The 18,524-nt window shown below is 40.0% G+C and overlaps 1 protein-coding gene across 1 annotated transcript in view; it reads right to left on the bottom strand.

Annotated features, from left to right (window-relative positions):
• The window catches only part of Fam227b (family with sequence similarity 227 member B), a 176,970-nt gene that overhangs the window by 103,126 nt on the left and 55,320 nt on the right, over window positions 1–18,524 (bottom strand). Inside the window, exon 10 of the mRNA XM_055619228.1 lies at window positions 4,285–4,422. Coding sequence (XP_055475203.1) covers window positions 4,285–4,422 — 138 coding nt within the window. The remainder of the gene's footprint in view (window positions 1–4,284; window positions 4,423–18,524) is intronic.

Raw genomic sequence — 18,524 nt, 5'->3', positions numbered from 1 at the left:
GTTAGCACTAGACAGAGCACAAACATGAGAAAGAGCTGTAATCATTTTGACAATGAAATGATTACAGAATATAAGGTGCATAAAAGTTCATGCCAATTCAAAGTCCATTCTCAGAAAGAACATGCATTGGATATCATTAAATCCCTCTGTTCAAATTTGTGATCAAATCACAGAGAATACATTATAAATTGCATGGAGGCCAGCAAAGTGGCAGTTGAACAAAGGTAACTGGTTAAAAATTTTGCTGTGGGATAGGCAGGAAAAGACAAGAGGCAAAACACTAAAAATCCAGAATATGTTTGGATTGCTGAGTAGATACTACCAAGTTCATCAAAAATACCAAAAATGGGTTGGATCTTTTGTGACTCTTGAACCCAAATGACTGTTTCCAAGTTTAGGGAAGTTGAGGGATATTGATATACATATATTTTATACTTCCCTCTTTCTAAAAAATGGCAAGATTCAGCCATATTTTGTGTAATGGTGTCCTGCACATCTTGGGTTTTGTTTTTTTATTAATCTTTCCTTTTTTTCTTCCATTTTCTTTGTTTTTCATGTGATCGGAATATTCAAAGGAGCTATCTTTAAGTTTAGATTTTTTTTTCCTGCTTTAGACTGCTATCAAATTTCTTAGCTGTGTTTTCATTTGACTTATTAAGTTCTTCAGCTCCAAGGTTTCTATTTGGTTCTTTTCCATGCCAACTCTCTGGAGATTTTCTCATTCTAACCAGTGCTATTTTTCCTATTCCATTCTCTCTTTGTAGCTGCTCTTGTCTCACTGTCTTTCCTTCAAACCATTCCTTTGAATATCTTATCAGGCACTTCATTGATTTTCTGTCCTTTGAGATTAGTTGCCAGGAAGTTGTTACGCTCCGTGGAAGCCTCAGGTTCCCTGCTTTTCCACATGTCTGAGGAAGTCTTTCTAGGCACTTCGCCATGACTATTTAATAATTGTACCTTCCCCTGCGCACAGGTCATCTACACCTGGCTTTCAAAAGTACAGTCCAAAACAACAAGTGCAGCAGCCGCTGTAGGAGGGGACAGTCTGCCCTCTGACTGAATGCTGGTTCTCAGACATACATGCAGAAAAAAAAAATTCAAGTGACAACACATGCTGGAGAGGATGTGGAGCAAGGGGAACCCTCCTCCATTGCTGGTGGGAATGTAAACTTGTGCAACCATTTTGAAAATCAATCTGGCACTCTTTCAGAAAATTAGGAATAGTGCTACCTCAAGATCCTGCTATACCACTCCTAGGCATTTTTCCAAAACACGCTCAAGTATACAACAAGGACATTTGTTCAACCACGTTAGTAGCAGCTTTATTTGTAATAGCCAGAATCTAGAAACAACCCAGATGTCCCTCAACAGAGGAATGGATACAGAAATTGTGGCACATTTACACAGTGGAATATTACTCAGCAATTAAAAACAAGGAAATAATGAAATTTGCAGGCAAATGGTGAGAACTAGAAAATATCATCCTGAGGGAGGTATCTCAATAGGAGAAAAACACGCAGGGTATATACTCACTCATAAGTGAATATTAGACATATAGTATAGGATAAACATACTAAAGTCTGTACACCTAAAGAAGCTAAGCAAGATGGAGAATCCTGGGTAAGATGCTCAATCCTCACCCAGAAAGGCAAACAGGATGGACATTGGAATAGGGAGAAAACAGGAAATAGGGCAGGAGCCTACCACAGGAGGGCCTCTGTAAAACTCTAGCCAACAGGGTATCAAAGCAGATGCTGAGACTCATAGCCAAACTTTAGGCAGAATGCAGGGAATTTTATAAAAGAAGGGTGAAATAGAAAGACCTGGAGAGGACAGGAGCTCCACAAGGAGAGCAACAGTAGCAAAAAACTAAGCCCAATGGTCTTTTCTGAGACTGATACTCCAACAAAAACATGCATGGAGATAACCTAGAACCCTTGCACAGATGTAGCCCACGGCAGCTCAGTCTCCAAGTGGGTGCCCTAGTAATGGGAACAGGGACTGTATGTGACATGAACTCAGTGGCTGGCTCTTTGATCACCTCCCCCTGAGGGGGAGCAGCCTTCCCAGGCCACAGAAGAAGACAATGCAGCCAGTCCTGATGAGACCTGATAGACTAGGGTCAGATGGAAGGGGGCGGGGACCTCCACTATCAGTGGACTTGGGGAGGGGTATGGGAAGAGATAAGGGAGGGAGGGTGAGATTAGGAAGAAATGAGGGAGGGGGCTATATCTGGGATACAAAGTGAATAAACTGTAATTAATAAAAAAAATAAAATTTATTTTTATATAATGTGTTTGATAAGGTCCACAATCCTATTCTCTCCTCCCTCTAGAACCCGAAATATTCCCCTTCTAACTTCACATGCTGTCTGTCCTCTTTTTAGATGCCCATGGAGTCCATGTAGGGCTGCCTATGAGTGCATGGGTCTAGGATGATCTGTTGAGCATGAGCAGTCTCTCTGTAGCCTAGAGAAAATGGGTAATGCCTTCCCCAGAGGCCATCCCTGCCAATACCGCCTCATATAGCCCCTCAGTGTTCATGCTGGGATTCTGCATGGCTCAATCTCCTGCAAGTCCTGGGCATGCAGCCACTGTCAGGTCATGAATGCAACACCATTTCATGCCAGGCATCTACTCTCTCTGGCTCTTAGAATCTTTCCTCCTCATCTTCCATGATTCCTGACCCTCAAAGGGAGAGGTATGACACAGATGTCTCATTTAGAGTTGAACTTGCAATGCTCTCTTTCTCTCTGTATGCTAACTGGTTGTGGGTCCTTGTATCATTCCTTATCTATTGCAAAAAAGAATATGTAAGGTGATGAACACAGTTAGTCCTGGCCTATCTTCTCTCAGTTAGATATTGGTTAAGAATCAGAATGTGAATGCTATGAAATTTCATTTTATACCTGAAATCTGTGAATTGGAACAAGCACTAAAATGTTTTGATAAATAAACACATATGGGAATGCACACAGTCTGTCTTGACAGACTTCTTAATCTCCAGTGGCAGAACTTACCTGGAAAAGCAAGAGTTCTGGACATCACCTCCTTATTTAGAGGGAGTTTGCTTTCACAGCAATTACCTGGTAGAATGGCAAATTTCTTCCCAGGGCTAAAGCATGGTACACACACACATACACACACACACATACCCTAACCTTTTGTGTTTTGACTTCTAGCTCTTAGGATCCTTTCTGGTTTATGTAAGGTATTCTAAAAAACTCATTAAAGTGTATCAACAGCAAAACAAGCAAACTCCTATAATTACTAACAGATAGGAATCATGTGTCATTATATTTATACAGAGTATAAAGAGTAGGAAGCCATGTCTCCTTGTGATCAATCACTTCCAAATGTACAGATCTAAAGAGCTGTAATGAACCAGTTAAATAATTGTTAAATAATTAAATTGTTAAATAATAAAACCAGTTAAATAATTAGCCAAGGAGCTTCTCAAGATCAGGCTGATAGGTCAGCCCATCATTCCTGGCATAACTGAAGGAAAACACTGGAAGGTAGCTCTCTCCACAGATGCTCTGAAACCAAAGAGCCTTTGTTATGATCCAGCTGGTCAGAAATAAAACCTGTATATCAAGACTGCGCTTGTTACTGCAGTCTTAGTATAAATAGAAGCAAAATTAATTTGCCTTAAAGAGTTCATTAATTGAGAGTAGTTAAGGAGATTTGATTTTTGTAAGGCAGTTTTGGACACAGAATTCAAGAAACAGAAAAAAAAATAAAGATATATCAAAGTAAATGGATATTTAAATTTTTCTTTAAGTGGACTATTTAATAAATGAATCATTTTGAAAAGAAAAAGTGAGAAAATAATCATATTCCTTATCGCAAAATAAATTTCGTATGGATTTAGTAAGTGGGTCAAAATAAAGAAGCAGGGAAGCACTAGAAAAAAGCCAGGTAAGTATTTTGATAACCTTATTATAAGTCTTGAGAAAACACAACAAGACTTAAGCTTTAAAAGAAATATGGCATAAATGTACCAAATAAAAATGGTTAACTTCTCTGTTGCAAGACGCATTACCACCGAGCAAGCCACTCAGCCTAAAGCAAGAATGTCTATAGTTCCAAAAACTGACATAAAAGTGTCACACTAGGTGAGCAGGAAAAGGGCTCAACATACACCACTATGCCAGCAATTTACAAATCAAATGATGTCCTAGGTACATCCCCAAGCCGATTTGTTAGAAAAACGGACTAATAACTGGCCTAATTGACTGCACTGTGGCTACCTTCTCACGCCCGATTCGTTGCATTTGCTTACTGGATACTATGTGCTCCTGGCTGGTGGAGATCCTGCTTTTCACCGATTTTGACAGTGCTCGCCTGCTGCCGTGTATGGTGGTTGTGCAGAGATCTTTTAGTCTCCATTGGTTCCAAAAGCCACTCCGGGGTTTTAGACCTGTTAATGTAGAGTGTATATTAGCCGATCAGATTTTTATTAACAAACTAGGACTGTCTACATATCTCTAGATACAGCTACCAGTTTTTTTTTTAAAATTATTAGTTACCATTGTGTAAAATATATAGATGCTTTGCATTTCACTTGTTGAGTGTTCTTGATAGATTGCCTATATTTTAAACCATTAGACATTGATAGAAAGTTTGTTGTATGGTAAGGCCAGTAGGCAGCTGATTAAGGCAGGGTTTATTTTTCATTGCCCTCAAGAAAAGCATGCTCCAGGGGCCCACAGCAGGGCGACTCAGGTTGGCCAGGAGAGAGCAACACCAAAGGTACAGCAAGCAAGCTACTTTTTTTTTTTAAGGAGGAAATTATTCAGTTATTCCAGCAGGTTCCAGGCTCAAGGTTTACCCCAGTTGCTTGATTCCTAGGATGTCAAACATCTGGGTTAAGAATTTAGTAAAGGAGAAGGTACTTAAGGGCAGGGCTATAGATTGGTCAGTGTGTATTTAATAATTATACCTATAATTATTTACTATATCTAGAAACAGTCTGGCCCAGTGAAGGGTATGTCCTTAGGTGTTAAAATATAAAATATAAAGGATACAATTCATGATTAATACAGTCTGGTGGTAGAATGCCCTTTTGTTTCTGGGATTAAACTCTATTTGGTGTATGTGTAATGTAGAAAGGAATAATGTGTTGGTTCTCCATAGATATCAGACGTGCTCTGATGTGAACATCTTCCTTTAAAGTTTTATTTTTACAATTTATTAATTTTATATCCTGACTGTAGCCACCTCTCTCATCTCCTCTCAGTTCCATTCTCTCTCTCTCTTCCCTCCCTATTTCCTTCCCATAGTCCACTGAAAAAGGGAGACTTCCTCCTCTGTCATCTGACCCTAGCTTGTCAAGTCTCACCAGCCTGGATCCTCTTCCTCTGTGGCCTGGCAAGGCCAAACTCCCAGGGGGGTGATTAAAGAGCAGGCAACCCAGTGCATGTCAAAGATAGCACCTGCTCTCCTTACTCGGGATCTCACATGGAGACTGAACTGCCTTTTGGCTACATCTGAGCAGGGGATCTACGTCCTCTTCATGCATGGTCCTTCTTTGGTGCACCAGTCTTTGCAGGACCCCCTGGGCCCAGATTTTGGCTCTGTTGGTCTCCTTGTGGAGCTCCTGTCCCTTCTGGGTCCTTCTATCCCCACCTTCTTCCGTAAGACCCCCTGCACTCTGCCTGAAGTTTGGCCGTGAGTTTCCATATCTGCTTGATCCCCGGTGGGGTGGAGCTTTTCAGAGAACCCCTATGGTAGGCCCCCATCCCGTTTCCTCTCTTCCAAACAGGTGTCTATCCTGTTTGCCATTCTGAATGAGATTTAAGCACCCTCCCAAGTGTCTTCCTTGTTGTTTAGCTTCTTCAGGTCTGTATATTTTAGTACGTTTATCCTATAGTATATGACTAATACCTGCTTATAAGTGAGTATATACCGTCCATTTCTCTCTGGTTTGGAGATACCTCACTCAGGATGATCTCTTCTAGTTCCATCCATTTATTGGTTATGTTTTTATGCTGGCCTCTACCCATATGGCCGTCTCAGGTGCTGGCTGTTAAGTTTCTGGTGCCTGCTGGAATCCTGGGGTGGGGAGAATCCCCTTGGCAGGGGATGGTTGTTCCTGAAGGAGGCCTTCTCAGCTTTTTGGATATGGTCACCAAATGGCCAGTGCTTCTCAGGTGTATGGACTGGTGGGGTAACTGAGGTTGTTGGAGGCTGTGGGACCGGACCTTTTCCATGGATTGTCTAGGTGACCTGAGGTCAATCCCAATTGCTTCCTTCACTATGGGGTTTTCTCTCGAGTGGAAAACTCAGTCCCTGGTGCTGTGGGGCCAACAGTTCAGTCTGGGATGGTGATCAGATGGACCCACATTTCTGTCTGTTGGTCGCTGTGCAGTCCCTGCTGTCCTGCTCACCAGACACAGTGTCGTCTCGGCGCCATCATCTTGGATCCCCCTCCCCATTTTCATAATTCCTCGTCCTAATGTTTTCCAAACAGGAATGTCAAATCTTCAAATATAAGACTTTTAAAATATACTTATTTGTAGTTTTTGTTGTTGTTGTTGTTATTCTCTTATTAGATACAACATAGAGAGGTAAAATCTAAAAAAAGAAGTGGCGAGGGATCAGTTTCTGCCACATGGATTTTTTTTGCAGCTCTCTTGTTCCTCCTTCTTCTCTTTTTCCTCCTTCCTTCTTCTTCCTTACTCTTTTTCTCCTCATTCTTTCTTCTTCTCACTTCTTTCTTCCTTCTTTCCTCCTCCTTTCTTCTTCTTCATTCTCTTTTTTCATTCTTCTCCTTCCTCCCTCTTCTTCCTTCTTTTCTCCTTCTCTTCATTTTTTTTAGAATACACAAAGGCCAGAAATTACCCAAGGAGAACTACTATATGTGCTCTACTATATATTTTTATTTATTTTTGACCATTTAGTTTAGCCTTTAACTTTGGTCAGTTATTTTCTAAGTTCCTTTATGATTTCTTTCTTGAACAGTGGATTATTTAAGAAGATATTTCTTTCATTTTTTAATTTGGAAGTATTTAGGGGTACACCATCATAACTCAATACATGTATACAATATATAATGAATCAGGGTAAAACATTTTCATCTCTTCAACCATTAATAATTTTACAGGTTGAGAATTTCATATTTTTCTAGTCATTTTGAAATAGACCCTATGTTGTTTTAACCAATAGTTTCCCTACTGTGCCGAGGAAGCTTTAGATATGACTTCTCCATTCTGGTTTTGGTGCTCCTGATTCAGTCCCTTTCTGCCCTTACCAGACTTCTGTGACCACCATTTTATTGTGTTGTCCTAAAGAGATAATTTTCTGGTTTCTGCAAATGAGTGGGAAATAGGGTACTGGTTGTTCTGTGCCTGACTTGTTTCAATAACCTATTGACTTCAAGTTCCATCTGTGTTGTTGCAAACTGCAAGATTTCTTTAAAAAAAAATAGTCGAGAAGCAAATTTTTTTAAACTATATAAATACATGACATTTATCCAGTGGAGTTCATAATGATGATCTGCTTAAGCTATTTTGAAGTTGGGTACATGCTTATTATTTTCCCATGTATAAAGGTATTTTTATTTGGCCATATGTTTAATTTATTGCCTTCCATCCTATGACTCAACATGTTCTACTTAATTTATAACCCTTGTGAGTGGGAACATTCGATTTTTGGCTTCCTATAAATTGCTTTCTCTATTTGAAAATAATTTGTATTTTTCATTTTCAGCATTCTGTATAGTAATTTCTTCAGACTGTTAATCATATAACAGTACCTTTCCTCAGTCTGGGTTTTGGTCTGTTTCTTTTCTCAATCACTAGGCGAACTAGTGATTATTAGCCATAGTAATAAATGGAGATTATTTCCTTGGGTTCATGTAAATTATTTGACCATGTATTTTATTCAAGTATTTCATCTATTTTATTTAGTAATTTTGATTTTGAACTGGGTCCCAACATGTAGCCCTGGCTACCCTTAAACTTGATATCTTTCTGTATTTGACACTCCAGTGCTAAGATTGCAGGCATGCACTGCACCTAGCTTGCCAGTTTTTCAATAGGAGGTAATTGGTGTTTTTGTTTTGTTTTGTTTTGTTTTGTTTTTGTTGTTGTTGTTAGTACCCCCCCACCCCCGAATTTTGTTAATATTTCTTCAAGGCTATTACTTGCTTTTTCATTGTATTAAAAGTATTTTCTGAGTGGACAAACTTTATTTATGATGAGATCTAGTTTACCAAGATTTTCTTTTACCAAGATTTTTTGTTTCACATCTAAGAAATTATGTCCCAGTCTAAGATACAAAATTTTCTGTCTATGCTTTTGTTGCTAAAATCCTTTCCTGGGTCATACATACACTATGTTTAAGGGCCTTTGAAAGAGCTAATAAACAAACTAAGTTAGGATTCTACCAAAATTCACTCAGGGGGCCAAATAGATATTAGGTTTATTTAGAGAGCAATGGGTGAGGAGTTATGGGCAGGAGTGTAGGTGACCTTGGAGAAATGCCGCTGGAAATTCTGTACCCAGCAACATTGATGGTTTCTCCATGCCTACATAGATGGGACCTTCCCCTCCCCTCATCATTTCCTACCTATATCTTCTAGCTCCTCCCCACATCCCCAGGGCCACATGCAATTAGGACAGAACTGCATATAACTGGTTGGGAAGGGTGTCTGGGTACTCGGCTAACTGTCCCATGACACTAGCCATTCTCTTCATTTAGGAGGGAAGGTAAACAGCTATGATGAGATATTGTGAGCAGGCACAGTAGACTCCTGAACATGGTGACAATTTAGGTCCATTTGATCTAAAGTATAATACAAGCCTGACATTCCCTTGTCTGGATATAATACTCAGTGTTGAAAGTGAGGTGTTAACACCATCTACTATCTGTCTTTTCACACTAGTTAATATTTGCTTTATGTTTTTGGATGTTTTGAGTTTGGTTATCATGTTCTGTTGACACACCAACTTCTTTGAATTAAATAACAACATCATTTATCTTATGCTCCAACTGATGTAAGTGAAGCCAACCCTGCCCCCTTTTACTTGCCACCACACAGAATACCTTCAAGTCCTCTGCCTGCAGCAGTCTGGCCATAAAGCTAGAGTTGGTATCTCATAGGTAGCATAAGCTAGAGCTTTATTCTTTTTTTTTCTTCCTTTCTTTTTAAGTACACTTTTAAAGTACATTTTGATTGGAGAATGCAATCAACTTACATTCAAAGTAACTGTCTATAGGAAAGACCTTACTACCACCATTTTTTTTTTTTTAGATCATTGGTTCTATTCTTATGAAGTTAGAAGAGAAGTGGAGTGTTGTAGTTTGCACTGGGACACTAGGAAATGTGACTTGATAGGCAGGCAATACTCTATCCATTTAAAGTTATAATTTCTAAAAGTTATAACTTCTAAAAGTGAAAGTCACTTGGGAAAGCCTGAGCTGAGGATGCTACCGCAGTTATTTTCTGCTCAAAAATAACCAACTAGGAAAGTGTTTTTCCAGCAGAGACCATAGTGGCTGTAGCAGAAGGGAGCCAGTCTACATCATGTCTGTCAGTAGCACTTGGAATGAGTATCTACATGAGATTGGTTCTATAGGATTCAAGACATAAGAGTGTGGGGCTGTGGAAACTCATGCTGAGTCCCAGAAAGCTACTGAGGTCAGGCCATGTGTGTCAGGAATCCCTGAGAGACAATCACATGAAACTGTGAAGGTGAACCCTAAGCTGTGGCAGACATACTGGGATGTAAGAAATGATGAAATGTTAGGTGCTCACTTAGGAAAGGTGCAGGCATGGAGTGCAGCCAACCCAAACAAGGGGTCACCTGCACCACAGATAACACATTTCGAGGAGTGGGGATACCCAAGGCCACTAGAGGACAGATGATGCCAGATATAGAAGTGCAAGATGTGGTATTTTCCATGATTAGCTTTAGTATTCCTTGGCTGATCATTTCTCATATACTGTGATTCTTTTTTTGTGTAATGGGACATTTGTGCCATTACGTGTTGGAAGCATATAACTTTTGTTTCACTTTATAAGGGCTGAATGTCTTAGTGGAGATTTCGAAGACTTCTGGAAATATATTACTAGGGCAACCTATGTGGTTAGGTGATAGCCATGATCCTACAGAAGTTAGGGGAAGAATTTTATGGAATAAATACACAATATCCTCTCAGGCTGATGTCTTGAACACTTGGTGCCTAGCTGGTGGTGCTATCTTAGGTAGCTGACTTTTAAGAGATGAGGCCTTGTATTTGATACATTGTTTCACTCTTGATAATTCATTGGGTTGGATCACTGGTTAATGGGCCTTTGAGAGCCATGTGTCTAGAAGTGCATCTCAAGACATGGGGTGTTTTCAATAACCCTTTCGTTGAATATTTTCTTTTCCATTATCTGTCTTCTCAAGCTAGAAATGAGATAATGGAAAATTTCATTCATTAACTGTATCCTATAAACCCACTGGCTTTCATTTCATTCTTTAGCCTTTTCTCTATGTAATTTAAAAGGATCTGTCTTCAAGATCACAGGCTCTTTTTCTGCTTTATCTAATCTGCCAGAGAAATTCTTTAATTTAAAATTTTTGGCTCTAAGATTTCAGTTTGGTTCTTTTAAAAATCATATCTATGATTCAGACATGGTGGCACATGCCTGTAATCCCAGAACTCTGGGAGGCATAAGCAGGTGAATCACTGTGAGTTCAAGCCCAGCCTGGTCTAAAAAGCAAGTCTAGGACAGCCAAGGCTACACAGAGAAACCTTGTCTCCAAAAACAAGTAAGTTGTCCTCTGCTCTCACTGAGTGCCCTGTACTCTCTTGAATCTCACTGGATTTCTGTAAGATGATCATTTTTACTTCCTTTCCTGGCAATATATAGCTTTAGTTTTTCAGGATTCAGTTCCATCAGTGGTGTCATGTTTCCTTTGTTTTTTAAATATGCATCTTTGATCCTTCTGTTACATCTCTTCATCTGGCAGAGCAGTAATGTCACGACTGACTGAAGGTGTGGAGTGTCTTAAAAGTTCAGACTTTGAGGGCACCACTCTTGATTCAAGGGGGTGGGGAACCCTGACTGTTTCTCGTGGAGAGTGGAGGGCATAATTTATAGGCACGGTTTGATTCTTGGGATGCACAGTACTCAGAAGCCATGGCTTCTCTTGTTAGCCATCATTCTTGAGAGGCGGTTAACACTTTAGCATGGGCACTAGGAAGCACTGTTTCATCAGTGGCTAATTTTCTTGGTAGCTAGGAGGCTGAGCATCTGCGGTTGGCTCAGGTTCTCAGAGGCTGTGTGCATACGTGACTGGGAGGGGAGTTTGGAGTGGCTCTGTGGCACTCACAGGGTTAGAGTCTAGCAGGACTTATTCCTCAGGTTTAATATGCCAAAGTGATAGAAAAGCCTGGCCGTGTGATTACACACCACTAGAGGACATTGTACCACAGCATTGGCTCTGGGTCAAGATGACACAGAAGAGTAGCAGTTTAGGGAATTGAGATCCCAGGGTGTGTGGGAGTAGTAGCCCTGGTGTAACTTTGGTAATAGTGTGTGATTCAGGGTCACTGTGGAGCACAACAGAGATAAGGTCTGGAATGCCCATGGTATGAAGAGCTGCATGCCTAAGATCCAGGTCATGGGTCCTCTCATTGTGATACTGCCTCTGGAGTGTTGCCTGAAGAGCTGGGTTCCAGAGTCCATACACATACACTACATCTCTGAAGTCTGTATTGCAGATGCATTTGCTACTGATTAGCACTGACTCTGGGACTCACAGCATCAGCTCAGGCATGTGTAGAGTAGCACTAGCTCTAAGGTCCAGGGTGAAGGTTAGTTCTCAATAGTTGTGTCTGTCATGTGTGAAGCACGTGGAAGCACAGTGCTGCCATAGCCAGGGAAATATGTGCACATGTAGGCAGCATTACAATTTCTAAGGTATGCATGGATTTGGGAAGGCGGTGGTCCTGAGGCAGCACAGTAATGCTTCTTTTTTCCTTTTATTGTTATTATTTTTATTAATTACAGTTTATTCACTTTGTATGCCATCTGTAGCTCCCTTCCTACTCTCTTCCCAACCCCACCCTACTTCCCTCTTTTCCACACATGCCCCTCCCCCAGTCCACTGATAGGGGAGGTCTTCCTTCCCTTCCTTTCTGATCCTAGTCTATCAGGTCTCATCGGGACTGGCTGAATTGTCTTCCTCTGTGGACTGGTAAGGCTGCACCCCTTGAGGGGGAGGTGATCAAAGACCAGGCCAATCAGTTCATGTCAGAGGCAGTCCCAGTTCCTATTACTATGGAACTCACTTGGATACTGAACTGCCATGGGTTTCATCTGTGCAGGGGTTCTAGGTTATCTCCATGCATGGTCCTTGGTTGGAGTATCAGTCCCAGAAAAGATCCCTGTGCCCAGATATTTTGGTTCTGTTGCTCTCCTTGTGGAGCTCCTGCCCTCTCCAGAGCTTCATCTGTGCAGGGGTTCTAGGTTATCTCCATGCATGGTCCTTGGTTGGAGTATCAGTCCTAGAAAAGATCCTTGTGCCCAGATATTTTGGTTCTTTTGCTCTCCTTGTGGCGCTCATATCCCCTCCAGGTCATACTATTTCCCCCTTCTTTCATAAGATTCCCTGCATTCTGCCCAAAGGTTGGCTGTAAGTCTCAGCATCTGCTTTGATACCCTCCTGGGTAGAGTCTTTTAGAGGACCACTGAGGTAGGTACCTGTCCTGTTTCCTGATTTCTCCATCTTCTGATATCCATCCTCTTTGCCTTTCTGACTGAGGATTGAGAATCTTACCCAGAGTCCCCCTTCTTGATTAATTTCTTTAGATGTACAGACTTTAATATGTTTATCCTGTACTATATGTCTAACATCCACTTATGAGTGTGTATATGCCATGTGTGTCTTTCTGCTTCTGGGATACTTCACTCAGAATAATCTTTTCTAGTTCCCACCATTTGCCTGCAAATTTCATGATTTCCTTGTTTTTAATTGCTGAGTAATATTCCATTGTGTAAATGTATCACAATTTCTGTATCCATTCTTTGGTTGAGGGACATCTAGATTGTTTCTAGCTTCTGGCTAATACAAATAAAGCTGATACTAACACGGTTGAGCAAATGTCCTTGTGGAATACTTGAGCATATTTTGGATATATGCCTAGGAGTGGTATAGCTGGATCTTGAGGTAGCACTATTTCTAATTTTCTGAGAAAGCACCATATTGATTTCCAAAGTGGCTGTACAAGTTTACATCCCCAACAGCAGTGGAGGAGGGTTCCTCTTTCTCCACATCCTCTCCAGCATGTGTTGCCACTTGAGTTTTTGATCTTAGCCATTCTGATGTAAGTTGTAAGGTGAAATCTCAGGGTCATTTTGATATGCATTTCCCTGATGACTAAGGACATTGAGCATTTTTTTTTAAGTGTTTCTCTGCCACTTGATATTCCTCTATTGAGAATTCTCTGTTTGGCTCTGTACTCTATTTTTTAATTGGATTACTTGATTTGCTGCTGTTTAACTTCTTGAATTCTTTATATATTCTGGATATTAGCCCTCTGTCAGATAAAAAGTTGGTGAAGATCCTTTCCCAATCTGTAGGTTCTTGTTTTGTTCTGACAACAGTGTTCTTTGCTTTAGAGAAGCTTTTCAGTTTCATGAGGTCCCATTTATTGATTGTTGATCTTAGAGCCTGTGCTGTTGGTGTTCTGTTCAGGAAGTTGTCTCCTGTGCCAGTAAGTTCAAGGCTCTTCCCCACTTTTTCTTCTAAGCAGTTTAGTGTGCCTAGTTTTATATTGAGGTCTTTGATACACTTGAACTTCAGTTTTGTGCAGGATGTTAAGTTTGAATCTATTTGCATTTTTTCTACATGTAGACATTCAATTAGACCAGCACCATTTATTGAAGATGTTATTTTTTTCATTGTATGGTTTTGGCATCTTTGTCAAAAATCAGGTGTCCATAAGTGTGTGGGTTTATTTCTGGGTCTTCTGTTCGGTTCCATTGATCCACCATTCTGTTTCTACGCCAGTACCATGCAGTTTTTACTATTGTTGCTCTATGGTACAGCTTGAGATTAGGAATGGAGATACCTCCAGAAGATTTTTTTCATATTTAATTTTTTAATTAAATTGTATGTATTTGTCTATTTTGTGTTTCTTTGTTTTTTGTATGTGTGTTTGTATACACAATGAATATGTGGGGGTCCAGGGACTAGTTCTCAGGCATCAATTCTTTCCTTCTACCTGATATGGAAGCAGGCTGGTTGTCCCACAATCTTCTACACAGATCTCTTGACTCCATCTCCAATCTCATTGGAGAAGTAGTGGCATCCTAGATGCATACCACTCCATTCACCTTTTTAAAAAATTCTTTATTAATTGCACTTTATTTACTTTGTATTCACCTGTGGTTCCCTCTCTCCTTCCGTCCCAATTCCTACCTTCCTCCACCCTCTGCATGCATGCCCCTCCCCAAGTCCACTGATAGGGGAGATCTTCTTTTCCTTCCTTCTGACCCTAGTCAATTAGGTCTCATCAGGAGTGGCTGCATTGTCTTCTGTGGCCTGGTAATGCTGCTTCCCCCTCAGGGGGGAGGTAATTAAAGAGTAGGCCAATCAGTTCATGTCAGAGACAGTCCCTGTTCCTCTTACAATGGAACCCACTTGGATACTGAACTGCCAAGGTCTACATCTGTGCAGGGGTCTTAGGTTATATCCATGCACAGTCCTTGGTTGGAGTATCAGTCTCAGGAAAGACCCTTGTGCTCAGATTTTTTGGTTTTGTTGCTCTCCTTGTAGAGTTCCTGTCCTCTCTAGATCTTACTGTTTCCCACTTCTTTCATAAAATTCCCTGCATTCTGCCCAAAGGTTGCCCATAAGTCTCAGCATCTGCATTGATAATCTGCAGGGCAAAGCTTTTCAGAGGTCCTCTGTGTCAGGCTCCTGACTTGTTCCCTCTTTTCTCCTTCTTCTGATGTCCATCCTCTTTACCTTTCTGGATAGGAATTGAGCATTTTAGGAAAAGTCCTCCCTCTTGATTAGTTTCTTTAGGTGTATAGATTTTAGTGGTTTATCCCATATTATATGTCTATATGAGTGAGTATATACCGTGTGCATCTTTCTACTTCGGGGATAGCTCACTTAGGATGATCTTTTCCAGATCCCACCATTTACTGAAAATTTCATGATTTCCTTGTTTCTCATTGCTGAGTAATATTCCATTGTGTAGATGTATCACAATTTCTGTATCCATTCCTCCACTGAGGGGCATCTGGGCTGTTTCCAGCTTCTGGCTATTACAAATAAAGCTGCTACAAACATGGTTGAGCAAATGTCCTTATTGTGTACTTGAGCCTCTTTTGGGTATATACCTAGGAGTTGTATAGCTGGATCTTGAGGAAGCACTATTCCTAGTTGTCTGAGAAAGTGCCAGATTGCTTTCCAGAATGGTTGTACAAGTTTACATTCCCATCAGCAGTGGAGGAGGGTTTCCCTTTCTCCACAATTTCTCCAGCATGTGCTATCACTTGAGTTTTTGATATTAGCCATTCTGATGGGTGTAAGGTGAAATCTTAGGGTCGTTTTGATTTGCATTTCCCTTATGACTAAGGACGTTGAGCATTTCTTTAAGTGTTTCTCTGCCATTCTATATTCCTTTATTGAGAATTCTCTGTTTAGCTCTGAACTCCATTTTTTTAATTGGATTATTTGATTTGTTGCTTTTTAACTTATTTAGTTCTTTATATATACTGGATATTAGCCCTCTGTCAGATAAAAAGTTGGTGAAGATCCTTTCCCAATCTGTAGGCAGTCGTTTTGTTCTGACAACAGTGTTCTTTGCTTTAGAGAAGCTTTTCAGTTTCATGAGGTCCCATTTATTGATTGTTGATCTTAGAGCCTGTGCTATTGGTGTTCTGTTCAGCAAGTTGTCTCCTGTACCAATGAGTTCTAGGGTCTTCCCTACTTTTTCTCCTAACTGATTTAATGTGTCTGGTTTGATGTTGAGATCTTTGATCCACTTGGACTTCAGTTTTGTGCAGGGCGATAAGTACGAATATATTTACATTTTTCTACATGTAGACATCCAGTTGGACCAGCACCATTTGTTGAAGATGCTATCTTTTTTCCATTGTATGGTTTTGGCATCTTTGTCAAAAATCAGGTGTCCATAAGTGTGTGGGTTTATTTCTGGGTCTTCTGTTCGGTTCCATTGATCCACCATTCTGTTTCTATGCCAGTACCATGCAGTTTCTATAACTGTTTTTCTATAGTACAGCTTAAGATCAGGGATGGAGATACCTCCAGAAGATCTTTTATTGTAGAAGATTGTTTTAGCAGTTCTGGGTTTCTTGTTATTCCATATAAAGTTGAGAATTTTTCTTTCCAGGTCTGTAAAGAATTGTGTTGGTAATTTGATGGGAATTGCATTAAATCTGTAGATTGATTTTGGTAAGATGGCCACTTTTAGTATGTTAATCCTGCCAAGCCATGAGCATGCGAGGTCTTTCCATTTTCTGATATCTTCTATTTCTTTCTTTAGAGACTGGAAAACTTTTTTCATACAAGTCTTTGACTTGCTTGGTTAGAGTCATACCCAGGTACTTTACATCCTTTGTGGCTATTGTGAAGGGTGTTGTTTCTTTAATTTTTTTTTCTCAGCCCTTTGTCTTTTGTATACAGGAGGGCTACTGATTTTTTGGAGTTAATTTTGTATCCGGCCACTTTGCTGAAGGTATTTATCAGCCTTAGGAGTTCCCTGGTAGAATTTTTGGGGTCACTCAGGTATACTATCATATCATCTGCAAATAGTGATACTTTGACTTCTTCCTTTCCAATTTGTATCCCCTTGATCTCCTTTAATTGTCTTATTGCTCTAGTCAGAACTTCCAGAACTATGTTGAAGAGATATGGAGAGAGTGGGCAGCCTTGCCTTGTCCCTGATTTCAGAGGGATTGCTTTAAGTTTCTCTCCATTTAGTTTGATGTTGGCTATAGGCTTGCTGTATATTGCCTTTACTATGCTTAGATATTTGCCTTGTATCCCTGATCTCTCCAATATTTTAAACATGAATAGATGTTGGATTTTGTCAAATGCTTTTTCAGCATTTAAGGAGATTATCATGTGGGTTTTTTCTTTCAGTTTGTTAATATGGTGAATCACATTGATGGATTTCCGTATATTGAACCACCCCTGCATACCTGGTCATAATGGATGTCTACTTGGTCATAGTGGATGACATATTTGATGTATTCTTGTATTCGATTTGCAAGTATTTTGTTGAGTATTTTTGCATCAATGTTCATAAGGGAGATTGGCCTGAAATTCTCTTTCTTTCTTGGGTATTTGTGAGGTTTAGGTACCAAGGTGACTGTGGCTTCATAGAATGAGTTTGGTAATGTTCCTTCTGTTTCTATTTTGTGGAATAGTTTGAAAAGAACTGGAGTTATCCCTTCTTTGAAGGTCTGGTAGAATTCTGCGCTGAAACCATCTGGTGGTTTTTTTGGATCGGAGACTTTTGATGACAGCTTCTATTTCTTTGGGGGATATAGGAGTATTTAATTGATTTACCTGTTCTTGATTCAGTTTTGGTATTGGAGTCGATCAAGAAAATTGTCCATTTCATTTAGATTTTAAAATTTTGTGGCATACAGGCTTTTAAAGTAAGACTTAGTGATTGTTTGGATTTCCTCATTGTCTGTCATTATGTCCCCCTTTTCATTTCTGATTTTGTTCATTTGGATAGTGTCTCTCTCTCTCCTTCCATTAGTTTGGCTAAGGGTTTGTTTAGCTTGTTGATTTTCTGAAAGAACCAGCTCTTGGTTTCATTGATTCTTTGAATTGTTTTCTTGCTAGTTCATTGATTTCAGCCCTGAGTTTGATTATTTTCAGCCATCTACTTCTCTTTGTTATGTCTACTTCTTTTTTTCCTAGCGTTTTTAGGTGAGCCGTTAAGTTGCTTGAATGAGATGTTTCGAATTTCTTCTTGAAGGCACTTAGTGCTATGAACTTTCCAGTTAGCACTGCTTTCATTGTGTCCCACAGGTTTGGGTTGTTGTGCCTTAATTTTCATTGAATTCTAGGAAGACTTTAATTTCTTTATTTCTTCCGTGACCCAGGTGTCTTTTAGTAGCGAGTTGTTCAGTTTCCATTTGTGTTTAGGCTTTTTGCTATTTCTGTTGTTGTTGAGGTCCAGCTTTAGTTCATAGTGATCAGATAGGATACAAGGGATTATTTCAATCTTCTTGTATCTGTTGAGGCTTGTTTTGTGCCTGGGTGCCTGGTCTATTTTGGAGAAGGTTCCATGAGGTGCTGAGAAGAAGGTAAATTCTTTTGTATTTGGGTGTAAGGTTCTGTAAATATCTGTTAGGTCCATTTGATTCATGACCTCTGTTAGAGACATAGTTTCTTCGTTTAATTTCTGTTTTGTTGATCTGTCTTTTGTTGAGAGTGGGGTGTTGAAGTCTCCCACTATTAATGTGTGGGGATCTATATGTGGTTTAAGTTTTATTAATGTTTCTTTTACAAATGTGGGTGCCCTTGTATT

This window comes from Psammomys obesus, unplaced genomic scaffold (genome assembly GCF_907164565.1).
Source record: "Psammomys obesus unplaced genomic scaffold, mPsaObe1.curated_primary_1811, whole genome shotgun sequence".
In the NCBI taxonomy this organism is placed as follows: Eukaryota; Metazoa; Chordata; class Mammalia; order Rodentia; family Muridae; genus Psammomys; species Psammomys obesus.
The sequence above is the reverse complement of the archived record's forward strand: the minus strand, read 5'-3'. Positions and strand labels throughout refer to the sequence as shown.